At 37.3% G+C, this 16,354-nt stretch overlaps 2 protein-coding genes across 2 annotated transcripts; both read left to right on the plus strand.

Annotated features, from left to right (window-relative positions):
- On the plus strand, positions 1 to 6,055 carry LOC147856362 (uncharacterized). Its single transcript, XM_087329741.1, has 13 exons — positions 1 to 296; positions 2,346 to 2,445; positions 2,664 to 2,770; positions 2,849 to 2,917; positions 3,020 to 3,074; positions 3,164 to 3,211; positions 3,285 to 3,442; positions 3,950 to 4,188; positions 4,278 to 4,368; positions 4,583 to 4,711; positions 4,793 to 4,946; positions 5,311 to 5,405; positions 5,621 to 6,055. Exons 1-13 carry the CDS (start codon positions 45 to 47, stop codon positions 5,801 to 5,803), a joined length of 1,680 nt encoding a protein of 559 aa, XP_087185867.1. The 5' UTR covers positions 1 to 44; the 3' UTR covers positions 5,804 to 6,055.
- A 6,227-nt stretch (positions 6,056 to 12,282) lies between these two features.
- On the plus strand, positions 12,283 to 16,057 carry LOC147856363 (inositol-3-phosphate synthase). The gene is made up of 10 exons (XM_087329434.1): positions 12,283 to 12,507; positions 12,657 to 12,725; positions 13,599 to 13,734; positions 14,113 to 14,360; positions 14,602 to 14,828; positions 14,961 to 15,076; positions 15,221 to 15,397; positions 15,480 to 15,668; positions 15,773 to 15,835; positions 15,937 to 16,057. Exons 1-10 carry the CDS (start codon positions 12,317 to 12,319, stop codon positions 16,054 to 16,056), a joined length of 1,536 nt encoding a protein of 511 aa, XP_087185560.1. The 5' UTR covers positions 12,283 to 12,316; the 3' UTR covers position 16,057.
- The last annotated feature ends 297 nt before the right edge of the window (positions 16,058 to 16,354 follow it).

Genomic DNA, 16,354 nt, shown 5'->3' on the forward strand with positions numbered 1-16,354 from the left:
GCTGCTCTTCTCTAAAGCCAGAGTTTGATCTGATCAGATCAGATATGGGCTCTACAGTATTGCCTTCCTATGCTTTCACTTCGCTTCATGAACCCCGACTCAGCACCAGGTTTTGTTCAGCTGCCTTAAGGAGGAGATCTTCTTCTTCTCTTTCTGTTTGCTGCTCATTCCAACCGCCACAACAGGAAGAAGAGGAGGATGGATCCTCAGCTCTGCTTTCCTCAACAAGGAAAGCTGTTGCTGTCATTGGTGCAGGTTGGGCTGGCCTTGGAGCGGCCCATCATCTTTCCAAACAGGTTTCTCTCTCTCTCTCTCTCTCTCCCTCTATGTATATATATATATATCTCCCCAAATGCCACTAATTTTTTGTTATTTCTCCAAGTAATCTTTGTATACTTAATGACGATACCTTGTTATAACTCAATGACGGTATTGGATTTGGATTTGTTATAACTCAATGCCATAGGCATTATCCCTGTTGCACATAAAGCTTATGTGCATATTGGTCCATCTCTTATCATATTGGTGAATTCACCCCATTATATCTTCGTTTTTTCTACCTTGAGTTGTATCTTTGGTAACTTGGTTATAGTTTAAACATTTGAATTTTCTCTCATTTGATAATATTGCCTTTCTTTCTCCTTACCATTTTTCAATATTGATACAATGTTAGGGATTTTTCATTTTTAACTTTTGCAAGCTTGAACATTTATGATGAACCTCGCATTCTTCATCAAACCAAGAATATGGGAAACTAAGCATTCAATGGCCACCAATACTTGCAGTGAATTATCGATACTCTAACTTGAGAATGACATCCTTGAATTGTTTCCAATTTAGTTTCACACCTTTAGTAAGGGAGAGATTCATGAAATAATTCTCACCTCATTAGAAAGATAAATGTCTATTAGACGCCAAAATGTCAGTAATGTGGAGATCTGGAAGTCATTGGTAATGTATGATTGCTGTTGCATCCCTTGTGCTTATATGAGGTTGGCTCTCTATGTTTTTGAAGCTCGAGCAAGATTTGACCAAAGGGACGTTCGTCAGCCCTCTCCATCATTTTTTGAATGATGGCGGACTCTGCATCAATGCAAAATGCTCCTCACTTACAATCTTGCCTTCACATAATTTTCAAATCTTCCAACTTTAGATAAGTGAAGTGCTCAAGTTTCTAGTTGATGGGAGGAAACTCTGAGTTGGCATGTATATGTCCATGTAGCTCACTCTCTGTGTGAATTCATCCTATAAGTTCATAAAGTGATATTGGTAGTAGGTCATCTTTGATAGACATCCATGTACCTTGGTCTTCATATGAATCCATCCCCTCAGAAGTTCATAAATTGATCTCAGTAATCGTCAGATTTAGGGGAAGAAACCCCCCTGGTGTGGTCCAAGTTTTTTGAGTCTAGAGCTGTCATGGACCTTGCGACAACACCTTGTTTTGCTTGTCATTTTGGAGAGGTGTACAATATTGTAACGATGGCAGTTGTTGACGTTGAGGCCATTGTTGTTGAACCACTTGACACCTCTGAGTACCGTGATCCTTTGTTTTCTTTGATGCTTGAGAAGCCTTGCCTGTTATTCTATGAGATGACACGATTAAAATCTGGTTGATGAGATTGATTGTCTGGAATTATGCCTCTACCATCAGCAAGCATGATTTCATGTGCGGTGATGCTTTGCTACTTATCATTCGTGACAGCATCATGATTTGTGGATTCTCTATCTGTGTCCACGTTGACATTGGTGGGCATTGGCATTGACATTCTATCATGTGTAGAGCTGCATACCCTCAAGTCAGTTTACCCTTGGCAACTTGGGTCATAGTGAAATACCCAATTGTGCTCCTAAAATGTGACTTTTAAATGTTACTTCAACTTGCCATTCTGGTAAGGTGAATATAACTTTTCTGCAAATTGATGCGGATGTGTGGAAGATCATGGCTTTAGTCTTTACTAGATTTATCATGAATCCTTTTTGTGGAAAAAACGATCTAGGGAATCAAAATAATATTGTAGAGCTGCATGTGATTCAAGAACCAAGATTATGCCATCAGCATAAAGAAGAATGTGGACATGTGTACCTAATATGTCAAATCTCTTGCTGCCTCCACTTGTGATGTAGTCTGCTACCTTGTTGATGTACCATCCAAAGAGGGTAGGAGACATCCTTGCTCGTGCAAGAAAGAGAAAGGGAGAGTGTCAGCCATATTATATATTTGATGTAATATCTAGGCAATTTATATGCTCTAGTAATATTCCTGGGGCTGTCTTGGTTCTAGTTTCGTTTTATTTCTCGATCTCATCTCTTCCTGAGTATTACATCTGTTGGGTTGATGACAGGGTTTTGATGTAACACTCATTGAAGCTGGTGCTCAACCAGGAGGACTTGTGGCTGGATGGAAAACAGCTACAGGTCAATCTGTGGAAGTTGGCATTCATGGTATATCTAGTGATGGTGAATGTGAGAAATGTGACAAATATACATTACAAAAGTTCTCATTTACTTTTTTCCTTGTCAGTGCATATTGATATTCTTTAAATGCAATATTATTACTCTCATCAGTTCTCATTCCATAACACAAGCTTGTTGTATTTGTTAATGAACTTGCTAGCTCAGTCATCAATGCTTGATCATTTATGCGATCTTTGGTATGCCAGGATTTTGGTACCCCTACCGAAATATCTTTTCATTGGTAGATGAGCTCAACATCCAACCTTTTACACACTGGACTCAATCTTCCCAGTATTCACCAAACGGTTTAGAGGTATGTGGTTGATGATGGGATATGAGTGAATCTTTGACCATCTGTATTCATACAGAGTATTTTATTTTGCATCAACAGGTGGAATCTCCAATTTTTCAGATTCAACCACGATTACCTACTCCTCTTGGAACTTTTGTCTATACTGAGGTTTGTTTTGCAATGCAGACATCTATACTCATATGAAAGTTGAACATATTTACTCTCTATTAAGTATTATGAGTGTGACATGGGAATGATCTGATTCACCAGTTCAAAAGACTATCTCTACTGGATCGTCTGACAGCCCTTCCACTGATGTATGCAGGTGTGGACCCGATTGTGCATAGTAATTATAATTATCTTAGATGACTGTAAATGTAAATTCTGAAGAATGGGACATTTCTTCTGTTACAGTAATTGACTTTGACAATAGTGATGCTGCATGGAGGAGCTACGACAAAAGTGAGCAAACACAGACATATTTGCTTGTTATTTTGACCATGTCCACATCTTAAATTTTTGTATATTGTTTTAGGAACTGCACGGGAGCTATTCAAGGAATATGGCTGCTCAGAGAGGGTCTACAATGATGCTTTCAACCCCATGCTACTGGTTGGCCTCTTTGCCCCAGGAGAGCAATGTAGTGCTGCAGCAGCACTCGGCATGCTTTACTACTTCATTCTTGCTCACCAGGTAGTAATTCATGTGGGCCCATTATAAAACATGGAAAGGAATTTATATGTTTATATTTTCAATCAATTGTAATTGTCTTTGCATGTTACCTTTGGTCCATCTGGATGGTGAAATTAGTCACACACTTTCACATTCCAATGTTTTCTGCCACCTGCTCATGATTATACTGTTCCAAACCTCTTGACCCTCAACTTAGGCAAAAGTTAAAAAGTTATTATTGGGTTTGTGGTTCTCTTGATCTACAACTTTATACATACATTACGGCCTCTCCAATTGTTTACAGTCATTCTAAAAATAATATCAGGACATAGGTAATATGATTGGCTTGGGGTATTGTTAACAAAACTAGAGCATAAGGCTAAAGCCGTCAGACCAGCAAATCATTTCTTTCATGAAAATACGGCATAAATTATGCATGTATCAATTAATATTGGAGTTTGCATACAATTAGGATGTATACGTGCTTCTTAGATTTGTCATTATAACTTTGTATATGTGGCTTTGCAGCAAGATTTTGATGTAGTTTGGTGTAAAGGAACTGTGGGGGAACAGATATTCAAGCCTTGGGTTGATTCAATAACACAACGGGGTTGCCGTTTCCTATCTAACACAAGAGTTACAGACCTACTTGTAGATGAGTTGAGTGGTTCAATCAAAGGAGTGATTTGTGGAGCTGTGACAGTGCGTGCTGATGCTGTAATCTTTTCTGTAGGAATATCAGGATTGCAAAGAATTGTGGCAAACAGGTACCATTCCTGTTTTTCTGATTTGGAAGCATTGACATGAAATACGTGGCTCAACAAATCATATAAATGTCCTGTTGCAAATGGATCAGTTCTATACTCAAAACAAGGAAAGAGTTTTTAAATGTCGCAAATCTTGGTGCCATTGATGTTCTTGCAGTACGACTCTGGCTTGACCGCAAGGTAAGTATCCTTCTTTATAACATACAATGGTTTCACGCTTTTATTTGGGGATCTAGATAGATAGTGATTGTATACTCAATGAAAGTGTTATTAAAAGGCCATAAATTTTGGTGCTTGGATAGAAATTTTATGATGGAAATTTTAGTGTGCACCTCAACATTAGTATTGCATGCTGTACCTCTTTCTCAATATTGAACGGAAGCATCTGAAACAGGTGACAATTCCAAAACCTAGCAATGCTTGCTTTGGCTTTGATGACAGTACTGGATGGACCTTTTTTGATCTAAATGCTTTGCATGATGAATATAAAGATGCTGTTGGCACAGTTGTTGAGGCTGACTTTGTAAGTACGACACAGTATATGTTTTAAAATCACTACCGTCCTTTAGTTCTCAACTTATGACATTCTATGTTTGTTAAATAGTATCATGCAAACCAGTTCCTGCCGCTGCCCGATGAGCTCATTGTGAAGAAGGTGAAAGAATATCTGACTACTTGTATTGCAGAATTTGGAGACACCAAGGTTATTGACTATGCTGTTGTAAGGTTTCCAAGAGCAGTCAGTCACTTTTCACCAGGTCAGGTTTCCCATTAATCAATTCTTTAATAAAAAATGACACTTTCCTGTTCAATTTCCTACAAAATTCTGAAGAAGCCCAACCTACATTCAAGTCTCAGACCTACCTAGAGTTTAGAGGATCAATGGTAATATGCTCCAGATTCCAAATGAAACTCTTTGATAGTAGACGCCTCATGAAACCTAGATAGGAATTGCATTTGCCAACACAAAATAGCCATATTCACCTACGTGCATACATATATATTTGTTATTTCTGTCCATGACACAAGACCCACCAAAATACTCAAGTATAGGATACCCAAAGAGATGCGTTTGTTACAAAGAAAGCATTGTAAGTGATGTAATTATTTATTTTGAAGCAGGTTCTTATCCCAATCTTATGCGCCAAACTACAAGCTTCCCGAATATTTTCATGTCGGGAGACTGGATTGTTAACCGGCATGGTTCATGGTCTCAGGTCATTGCACTCATAAATACTTGAATGCATCTCTGCTTCAATGTGGCAAATTGATGTCAAAGCATGTAACTCGTATAAAAGTATTTATCATGGAATAACGTAGTAACTTGTGCAAAAGTATGTGTCAAATAATAACATAGCAACTTGTGCAAAAGTATGTGTCATATAATGACTTAGTAACTCATGCAAAAGTATGTGTTATCTGATTACAACAGGAAAAGGCATATGTTACTGGCCTTGAAGCTGCCAATTATGTAATCGATTATTTCGGAGAAGGTGAGCTAGCCAAGATCATCCCCGTGGAAGAAGATGAAGTTCATGTGAGAGAACTTCGTCGACTCAATTCAGTTTTAAAGGAGTTGCAAAGTCGCCTCCCATTTAGTGGTTTCTTCATGTGATCATTAGTCTAGCACACCTCGTCTTGTAAACTTATGATGTAACCAACCTTGTGAAAACTTAGTACCCCATCATATTCTATAAAGACTCAAATATTGATCTCGATTCATCTAGGCATTTAAAAATGTCTTATCCCAATAAGATTGTCTATATTTACACCTTCATCAAGTCTATGTTTCATAGCCTTATTCCCTCCCTCTGTATTTATCAATGTGTACCAATTTTATTTATTTATACACCTCCCCTATTTCTGATTACTGGTCTATTTTTAAGGACCCTACACATTGAGATACTCATTCTCATAAAATATATTCTATGAAGTTGCATTTCATACTCTCAGAATGTAACATGTGATGTTTTCTTGACATATATAACTCCGGAAGATCATCTCACAACCGCTTTGTTGTCTTTCAAGGTCAAAGTGTTAATATTACTCATGTAGATACTCTTAATATTTTTACTCGACACTTTGATAACAAATTTGGATTGTTACTCTCTCTAGACTAAAGCAAAATTGTCAATTTGCATTAGATGGAAACTGGTTTCCATGCTATAGAAAACATACATGGTAGTGCCTATTTTTCAGCAAATTTGGAAACAAAACCAAGTATCCAATCTAAAGAGGGGTTGACCTAGGCTTTGCAAAGCTGCAAGAATTTTGTAAAATGTGCATATTGACTATGTGTGTTCAAGGAACATGACACCGTTTACACAAATGGTTATTTATTGGGTCATGCATTAGGCTTAAGTTATCACATGCTTGGATTAACATCTAGCTCATAGGCCCATTAGCATATTAAAAAGGGTTTGAATATTTCAACCTATAACTTGAGGTCTTCTTGGTGAGTAGCACTTTTTGTTTTTTGTGTGCACTTATAATAATGACTGCATGTGCATTGAGATAAATCATATGCTAGTCTCAATAGGATACAACATGCACATTAGGGTTTCAAAGACATACTTCTTTTATCAAGCCTCAAACGGCAAAATATTATAGAAACTAAAACAACACGACACTACGTGCTAAAGCACAATATAAAAGCATTGTCTTTATACATAATTTGGGAAACTTTAGACGTCCTCACAAATTATTGCTCAAATTATTGAAATTCTAAGATGCAAACAAATAAGATGTTGTTGTGGCGAAACTTGTTTCTGATATTAAGGTCAGTGGATCCAAGTCGTAAACCATGGGAATGATGTTGTGTGAAATGTAAAAATAGGTTTTATAATATTAGTTTTCAATCATGCACTATTTTTTTTTTTCAAAATGAAGCTACTTTCCCATTAGTTAGGAAGGATTATTACATAGAGAGTCTACAAGGAGACTTATACACACATCGGGGAGTCTTCCTCCGATGAAGTAAAAGAAGATGAGCCTACAATCATGCACTATTAATAGCGTGGGCTTGTGTTTACCGTGAAGTAACAAATATGAGAAGTGAAATCAACATTAATTGGTGTACATTTATTTTATCCAATTTTCGTATATGCTTAACATTGAGCTGCAAATATGAAAAGTGAAATTTGATATTCATTCGTGTAGTGTATCCACATTAGATAAGGTTTAAATTTTAATATAGTGATATGTATGGTTCAAGAGAATTTACATTTTGTTGTCTTTTGATGGAATGAACATTCAAAATAGGTTTCATTTTCGTCTATGAGGTATGATCAACAATTTCCTTCTTTTCATCTCTAATATTCAGCACCACTACTTTTTTACGAGTTTATCAAACTTGAGCTTGGCATCATTATTAAATATATATTTAGCCATTTTAAGATCTTCATCAAAGTGAACCTTTGATCTTAATGGGCTCCAGATTGTGGACTAGATTACTTTGCGATACATGCATTGCATTTCCTTTTGTGAAAAAAACCAATATTCATAAACTACTCATGGTGCAATAGGTACTAGAGCCCTTGTATTAGCATCATATTATCATCATAATTGCACAAGAATGATTTTGGGCTCCTTTATGCAGGGGTCCAAGTGGGTTTACACCAATCTTAAATTTAACTTTATTTGTATAACATCTTGCACCATCAAACTTCAAAGTTGAGCTTGACATAATGCACCTATAGTAGCACCATGTTGGGAACTTTATGGTCACTTCAATTGACTTCTAAATGTGATGGGCCATGTCTATTCTTCAAATTTTGTTATATTAAGTAACATTTTCTATCATGATTGTGACAAGGTATTGGATTGATGATATTTATTCCCTTTCAATATTGATTTGAGTTGGCTTTGTTGGTTTGTGATTAAATCAGAAATGGGAATACAAAACATAATTTTGTGTTACACAAAGCATTTGCTTTAGTAAAAACAATGCAAGAGATGGAAACATATATCAAGAGAATTCACATCTCTCTCTTTTTTCTTCCAAAAAACACTACTTCAGATTTGTTAGCAAAAAGAATTCACATCATTTGGGTGTTACTCTTTAGAATGTGAATAGGTTGATCATGGATGGTCCATTGGTAATACACATGGTTTTCATTATGCGTTCGAGTAATTCTGTGCTCATCGGATGATGCAGTGATTATGAGTTTTTTGTTGATTTCTTTATACATGTTAAGTTCTTTGTAGCCATGCAAGTTGGCCTGTAAGATATGAGTTGTATATTATCCTATGTACATTGACTTAACTAATGGAATTAGTAATTTTTTTGAAAATAATAATAATAATAAAATACACATGGTTTTCATTAATTCCTCATCTAATAATAGTATCATACTAGAGAGTTTAGAACACCATGCATTGTGTTTTTACTAAGAAATGCGACATCCTCTTAAATAGTTCAGGTAATGCATAAACCATCAATACACATGCTACATGATGCCAACATCTAAGCAATGTTGAATACAACATCACAATCCACACACAAGCTTACATCTATGTCTCATCATGCTTTGTTAGTATTATTTAGCGAAACTCAACGAATATACCATTCATAAATCACCAAAAATTGTGAATAAACACCCTTAAGCAATCAAAGAAGGTTAACTAATGCGGTGACCGATTGGAAAGCAAATCTTCCACGAAGAACATAAAGTGCATGAATTTCTCGATTAACATATGATCAAGGGAGGTATAATTATGTTGCCAAGGGTTGCCTCATGAAGTGAGATTCTCCTTCAAACAACTTCGGATTAACCCAAGCCCTTTTATAGAGGTGTGAATAATGGGTAGCTTTACCTACCATTTGGAACGTTAGGCTTACCCCAATTAAATTTCCTAGCCAAACATTAATAGAATTAATCTATAATAGAATGTAATGGATAAGAATAAGGTTGTAGGTTTAACTCACCTATCTAACCAAATCTGTAATGAAACTTATGTGCATTCCATACTACACATCCCTACCAGAATCCATGTGAAGAGAGAAGGTGTGTTTATGATAGAATGGTGAGGGTAGAGAATGAGAGGTGAGACAATTGAAATGAGATGAAGAGAGGATGATGAAAGATTATATTGATGCCAAGCATGGCTAAGGTGATGTTATGTCAAGTGAGTGTTAGCGTTCCAGGTGTAAATAGACATACGGTGGTGGTGGTAGGATGAAGGATGGTGAAAAGGAGGTGGTCGCCATTTTACTTATCGGCATAGGCTTACAAACCTTCTTCTCTTATTGAAATGGAACCTCGATTCCAAAGTGATCATCATGGTATATTTTGTTGTCCACAGAGGTAATTTCATGTCCAACAATCCACAAATTTTGCTAATCCCCCCTTGCATGTGCCACAATACCAAACCGATGAAAAACCTCCATATAAAATCATTGAGGACCAATACATTAGGTCCAAATGAGTGTGATGCATCGTTTTCACATGATATTCATGAATCTTAACATAGAAAAGCTCGCGTCTATGCACCTTTTTCAATGGCACTAGGTTGTGTACATATGTTTGAAGTGAAAACTTAAAAGTATGAATTTCTTTTTCTTTCCCTTTCTTTGAATATTCTATATTATAGATGGTTCAATCATTTGTACCTTTGTCTCTCCTCCTCTACCCATGGAAATTGATGCGATGTGCGTTTTTGTCATTTATTGGTTTGTTAGTTCTTTCTCACTCTCTCATACACACATTGTCTCTTTTTGCAAGTTAGGAAATTCGAATTATAATAAATAGAATATGATATCCTAAGGTTCCCATGACATCCCTCATCTCTAGATACATTGTTATGGACCTATTTGTACCACATGAGAAGCAAGATCAACCCAAATGATGATCATGATACCTTGCCTACCTACAATTCCCTAAATTCTTTTGTGCCAACCTCCTTGAAGTCTCTAACAAGGATAGTTGTCGTATTGTATTTGTTTTAATCGTTGACAATATCATGCCTACCTACAATTCCCTAAATTCTTTTGTGCCAACATCCTTGAAGTATCTAACAATGAGAGTTGTCGTATTGTATGTCGTTTAATCGTTGATTGTCTTTGAACCCCATATAGAACATAAAAAAACAAAGACGTTATGCATACACTGATATTGCAAAATCGCCAATAGCATAGATCTTGAAAGGCTAGCTCAAAACATGGAGAAGGCATTCTCTCTCTTGCTCTCTCTTTGAAACACACGATTATATTAACAAATGTATGTAAAGCTCAAAACATGGAGAAGGCATTCTCTCTCTTGCTCTCTTTTCGAAACGCACGACTATATTAACAAATGTATGTAAAACATACTAAAATGCTACCACAATTGAATGGTGTCACCTATACACGGGGTGTGGGAAATGTTGAATCGACAATAGGCAACACGGAGACTCCATCAAGGAAAGAAATTTTCCATGCCTACCATTTCGAATACAAAGCAATCCCCATTATTGCAAGAAATAGGAAAAGGATCTCTATGTGTAATGTCTTGGTTGGCCAATGTAAATGATGTAAACACTCATTGTTTTGGCATCAAATTACAATGTGACAAAACTTGGCAAATGCGAGGAATATAACCCTACATGCGATGAGCAATTGGACATTGCATGAAACGATGAGTGCTATCTTTCCGCTTGAACAATGCAAGAGAAACAATTGGTCGGTGCTAGTTCACGTCTCTTTAGAGGTAATCCCAAAGGCAAAACCACCCAATTAATACTCTCTAAAATGAAGACCTTTACTAGAAATGTCTATAAACACCCCATTTTTGTTGTAAACCAACTGTCTCATGGACCAATTTTGGTCTTTGAAGATGTTAATATATATATATATATATATATCTCATTTGTTGGAAGAACACAAATATATTGATAAATCTATGTGAAGAATAACACTACTTATAAATGGGTGTCACAATGGAGTATGGCCACCCACTAACTACACTACACTACATGTGTAGTGGAACTTGTTGAATTACCAATAGCCACACACACACACACACACACACACACTCTGTCTCTGTCTCTTTGTCTCTCTCTTGGTATTATATTAATTGTATATAAAATCCACTTAGTTACAACACTTTGTAATCTCCTCTACCTATCATATGTGTATGTAGGGAGAGGGACGTTCTATAATGCTATTAAAAAAACCTGAATATGCATTTGAGGAAATGATCCCCACATGCTCTAACATCCAAAAATTCCACATGTGAATACCTTTCAGCGTCTTTATATAGGCGTTCACCCCATGTCTATTATCAAACATGAAAGCATTACCACACACACACACACACACTCTCTCTCTCTCTCTCTCGCCTTTCCATTTCATACTGTTTATTGATTCCATTGGGTGCTTTCATGGTACAAAACATATCATGCATTGCTCGATCTCGTGGGGGGCTCCGTATGCACATCTGTTGAACGAAACCAGAAACCACGGCACCAGAGAGATCAAGCAAATGGGTTTTGGGGGGGGGGCTCTGGGAGTGTTGCTTGGTTGCTTGGTTGGGCACACTGGGCACACGGAGTGGGCGAAGAAGACGAGGAGCGCGAAAAAGAATGGAATGAATGTAGTAATTAGGGAAGGAAAGAAGAAGAGAAGAGAAGAGAAAGACATGGTAGGGGCAGGACAGAATGGAGGAGAAAGAGATTTAGAGAAAGAGAATGAATGTGTGTGGGGGTTGGAAGATGCTCTTTCTCTGTCTCTGTTTCTGTCTCTGTCTCTGTCTCTGTTTGTCTGTTTGCCAGATGGACACCATGGAGGAGAAGGGGACCTCAATTTCTTTTTTATTTTTTACAAAAACAAAAAAAGAAAAAAGAAGAAAACAGAGCCCCCACACCTCCTTTATTAGAGGAATCCTCTGCTCCTCCTCCTGCTCCTCCTCCTCTTCTTCTTCTTCTTCCTGCTGATCCTTCATTTCTTCCCTGTTTTGAGCTTTTCAGCCATCTCTGCTGCTTGTCTCTCTACTTCCCCTTTCCACAACACACACACACATATATATATATCCTTCCTTCATTTATTTGTGTGGGCTCTTTTCTTGATCAATTCCGTGTTTCAGAATTTGTGTGTTTCAGATTTTGTGTTTCTTCTTCTCCTCCTCCTCCTGACCATATCAAATCCTCGGCCATGTTCATCGAGAGCTTCCGTGTCGAAGGTCCCAATGTGGAATACACAGAGGATTCCATCCATTCCACCTATGACTATTCCACCACCGAGCTCCTCCATGAGCGCCGTAGCGATGGCCAGTATCAATGGGTTGTCAAGCCCATCTCCGTTCAATATGATTTCAAGACCTCTGTCCACGTTCCCAAACTAGGGTAAAAACAGAGAATGAAGATCCCTTTCCCTCTCTCCTTCTCTCTCTGTTTCTATGGAAAGCATGGATCTTTGTACATCCTATTATCTCTCTTTTTGTTGATTGATGCGTTTTTTCTTCTTCTTTTTCCACCCCCTTTACTCCTTGCAGGGTTATGCTTGTTGGATGGGGCGGAAACAATGGTTCAACCCTGACTGCAGGCGTTATAGCGAACAGGGAGTATGTTACTGTCTTTTCATGGCTCAATGGATTTCTGTTTCCAACCCTATCTTTTAAGGTTTGCATGTGTGTTAACCGTAATGTAACTGTTTCTCCAGTGTCCATATTTTTCTTCCTCAACCCTAACCCTACGGTTCTCTTTCCTTCCTTTTTTCTTTGTTCTGATAATGATCTATATATTAGTGTCTGGTTCTCTGTCTAAATCCTAATGTGCTGTATTTCTCCCATCGTTTTTCTCATCTATTTATCCACTGGTCCGGTATTCTGTTAAAATTTATAGTTTTCTGCATTTCTCTCTTAATCTGTGATTTGTTTGTCTCCCAAACATTTTTGTAACGATGTATCTCCTCTAGTGATGCGTTTTAATTCTGGGTATCATCCGTGGCTGTCTCAGATAATTTGTGTCATTATTTTAAATCTATCTTGTCAGCATCCATGGCTCTCACATATATTCTTAAATCTATGATACATATATTTCTCAACAATTTGCTATAGTCTTTCCTCCGTTTTTACGTTGTGGAATTACCAAGAGAATGCTTGCATGTGTGTTTCTCCATGTCTTTCCAAGTGTTTTTAGTCCTGATCCATGGCTTTCTCAGAGATTTGTCTTTATTGGCATTCTAATTTTCTCATACATGGATTTCTAGGGAATCAGTCGTCATTTTTACTGTTGTATTTAACTGTGCTAGTCGGGGATGTTCTCAAATAATACCCCTTCTTTTTTACACCATGGATTTGTCAGAGAGCATGTGATTTTGTTGCCGATTTGCTCAAATAGTGAACTTTGTCTTGTTTACTGTAATGTTTCGCAGGTCAATTTTGTTCTTCTTTTTATCCATTGTTGATCTTTCATTTTTCCTGGAATCTTTGCAGAGGCATTTCTTGGGTAACCAAAGATGGTGTGCAACAAGCAAACTATTTCGGCTCTCTTACACAGGCCTCCACTTGCCGAGTGGGATCATTCCAGGGCGAGGAGGTCTATGCGCCCTTCAAAAGCTTACTCCCTATGGTAAGGTTCCTCCATTTCTCTTTTTAGCTTAACTGTTAACCATGGGTGGGGATAAATTCTTGTATATCAAACCAAGGAGGTATCCTAGTGTATTGTTGTAGGGATATCAAAAGAATGTGGTTTTCTAAATGTGAATTGATCCAATGAGGTATCCCAGTATTTTGTATTGGGATATCAAAAGAATATATTTCAGAGTGAGATGCTTGTTTGGATTCAACTCTATATTGATTTTTTTGGGGTATTGAATTTAGATGTCAAAAAGGTTTTAGATTTTTGTAGATCAATCAAATGCGTAGTGCTCAGTGTGTGGGATAGCAAAAGATTATAGTTTTTGGAGAATGTTTGGTTATTGATAATGTGGGAGTATATTTTCGATAGGTTGATCCCAATGAGATAGTTTTTGGTGGGTGGGATATCAATAGCATGAACTTAGCTGATGCCATGGCTCGAGCTCGAGTTCTTGATATCGATCTTCAGAAGCAGCTTCGACCATTGATGGAACAGATGGTGCCTCTGCCTGGAATTTATGATCCTGATTTCATTGCTGCCAATCAAGGCGCTCGCGCTAATAACCTCATAAAGGGAAGCAAGAGAGAGCAAATGGAACACGTTATTCAAGACATCAGGTTTGATGAATCAATAATTTTTGACAGTATGCTAACTTGAATCATGGCATCTAGCTTAGTTTTTTGTGTCTACTGGCATCTGAATGTTAACCATGCGTTGCATTGAATTTGAACGAAGGGATTGTGCATTGTAATATCTAACAACAGCCTTGCTTCTGTCAAATCTCACAAATTTGACAGAAGCAAATAGGCATTTTACATATGATTCTTATCTGACGGTGCAATTGTGTAATTGTATCAGGGAGTTCAAGGAGAAGAGCAAGGTTGACAAAGTGGTGGTGTTGTGGACAGCAAACACGGAGCGCTACAGTGATGTCATTGTGGGATTGAATGACACCCAGGAGAACCTCTTCAAGTCATTAGACAGAGATGAGTCAGAAATTTCTCCCTCCACTCTGTATGCACTGGCCTGTATCCATGAGAATGTTCCATTCATCAACGGAAGCCCCCAAAACACTTTTGTACCAGGTAAAGAAAAGACAATTTTTATGCATTTACACAAGTAATTGTCTTGGGAGAGTTCTTGTTTAACACTTCTCTATCAGGTCATAAGGTCATAGGTATGTTTTAATTTCTCTTAATTTCTTGCCATGTACTTAGGGGTCATTGAGTATGCGATTTCACGTAACACTTTGATCGGTGGGGATGATTTTAAGACCGGACAAACAAAAATCAAGTCTGTGTTGGTAGATTTCCTTGTGGGAGCTGGCATTAAGGTAATAATTATTGGGAATATAAAGGTTCCATATAGTTTCTGTTGGAATTATAAATTATAATAAACAGATGATGATGAATGTGCAGTGTGAGAATCTTCATTGACATCTTTTGAAACTTGATCTTGCATTTCTCTGGTGAAACAGCCCATGTCCATTGTTAGCTACAACCATCTTGGCAATAATGATGGCATGAACTTATCTGCCCCTCAAACCTTCAGATCAAAAGAGATTTCAAAGAGTAATGTGGTAGATGACATGGTTGGTAGCAACGCAATTTTGTACGGCCCTGGAGAGCACCCCGATCATGTGGTAGTTATCAAGGTATTGTGGATATGATAATATGTAGTTTTAGGCAAATTTTATTGTACTGTTTTATTAAAAACGCATTGTATTTTCTCTGTAGTATGTACCTTATGTTGCAGACAGCAAGAGAGCCATGGATGAATACACATCAGAAATCTTCATGGGGGGTAAAAATACTATTGTTTTGCACAACACATGTGAAGATTCTCTCTTAGCAGCTCCCCTGATCCTTGATCTAGTGATTCTCGCTGAACTATGTACAAGGATTGAGATGAAGAAAGAGGGAGAGGTAATAATGCTGTATATTTGGTTCTGTTGGAAGTGTTCTTTTTAGATACCTGAATTTAGTCATGGAAATTGTTTTTAATGTTTGTCTTTGACATGTTGGATCAGGACAAGTTCCACTCTTTCCACCCTGTTGCTACTCTACTAAGCTATTTGACAAAGGCACCCCTGGTAAGCTGAGTGTGAATAGAGTAGTGTCATCAGCATGTGGCACTAATATCTACGAATAAAAGAACAGAATTCATTGAAGTTTTTTGTTTTGTCTATTGTAGGTTCCAACAGGTACTCCTGTTATCAATGCCCTCGCAAAACAGAGAGCAATGCTAGAGAATATATTCAGAGCCTGTATTGGCTTGGCTCCAGAGAACAATATGCTTATGGAATACAAGTAAATAAAGGGTCCTGGAAATACAAGTTAAAATCCTATTTCTCCTTGTAGTTTTGCTATAGTACATTTGCAGTATATATTCACATAATACTCTATGAAGAAAAGTTCATATTGCCATTCGAACTTCACATCAGGGTAGATAAGGAGAGCTTTGACATGATGCTATAGTCTAAAATTCCGTTTCGAGTGTACTTCCATATCTTAAATGGAGTCTATGATTTCCAGAATATTGAGTGTACTTCCATATCTTAAATGGAGTCTATAATTTTTATACCCTACTTATATAAGGAGTTTAGCTGATT

The sequence above is a fragment of the Azolla caroliniana genome, unplaced genomic scaffold, assembly GCF_043228905.1.
Source record: "Azolla caroliniana isolate FFs.n. ecotype wild unplaced genomic scaffold, voAzoCaro1.0.p SCAF_13, whole genome shotgun sequence".
Taxonomy (NCBI): Eukaryota; Viridiplantae; Streptophyta; class Polypodiopsida; order Salviniales; family Salviniaceae; genus Azolla; species Azolla caroliniana.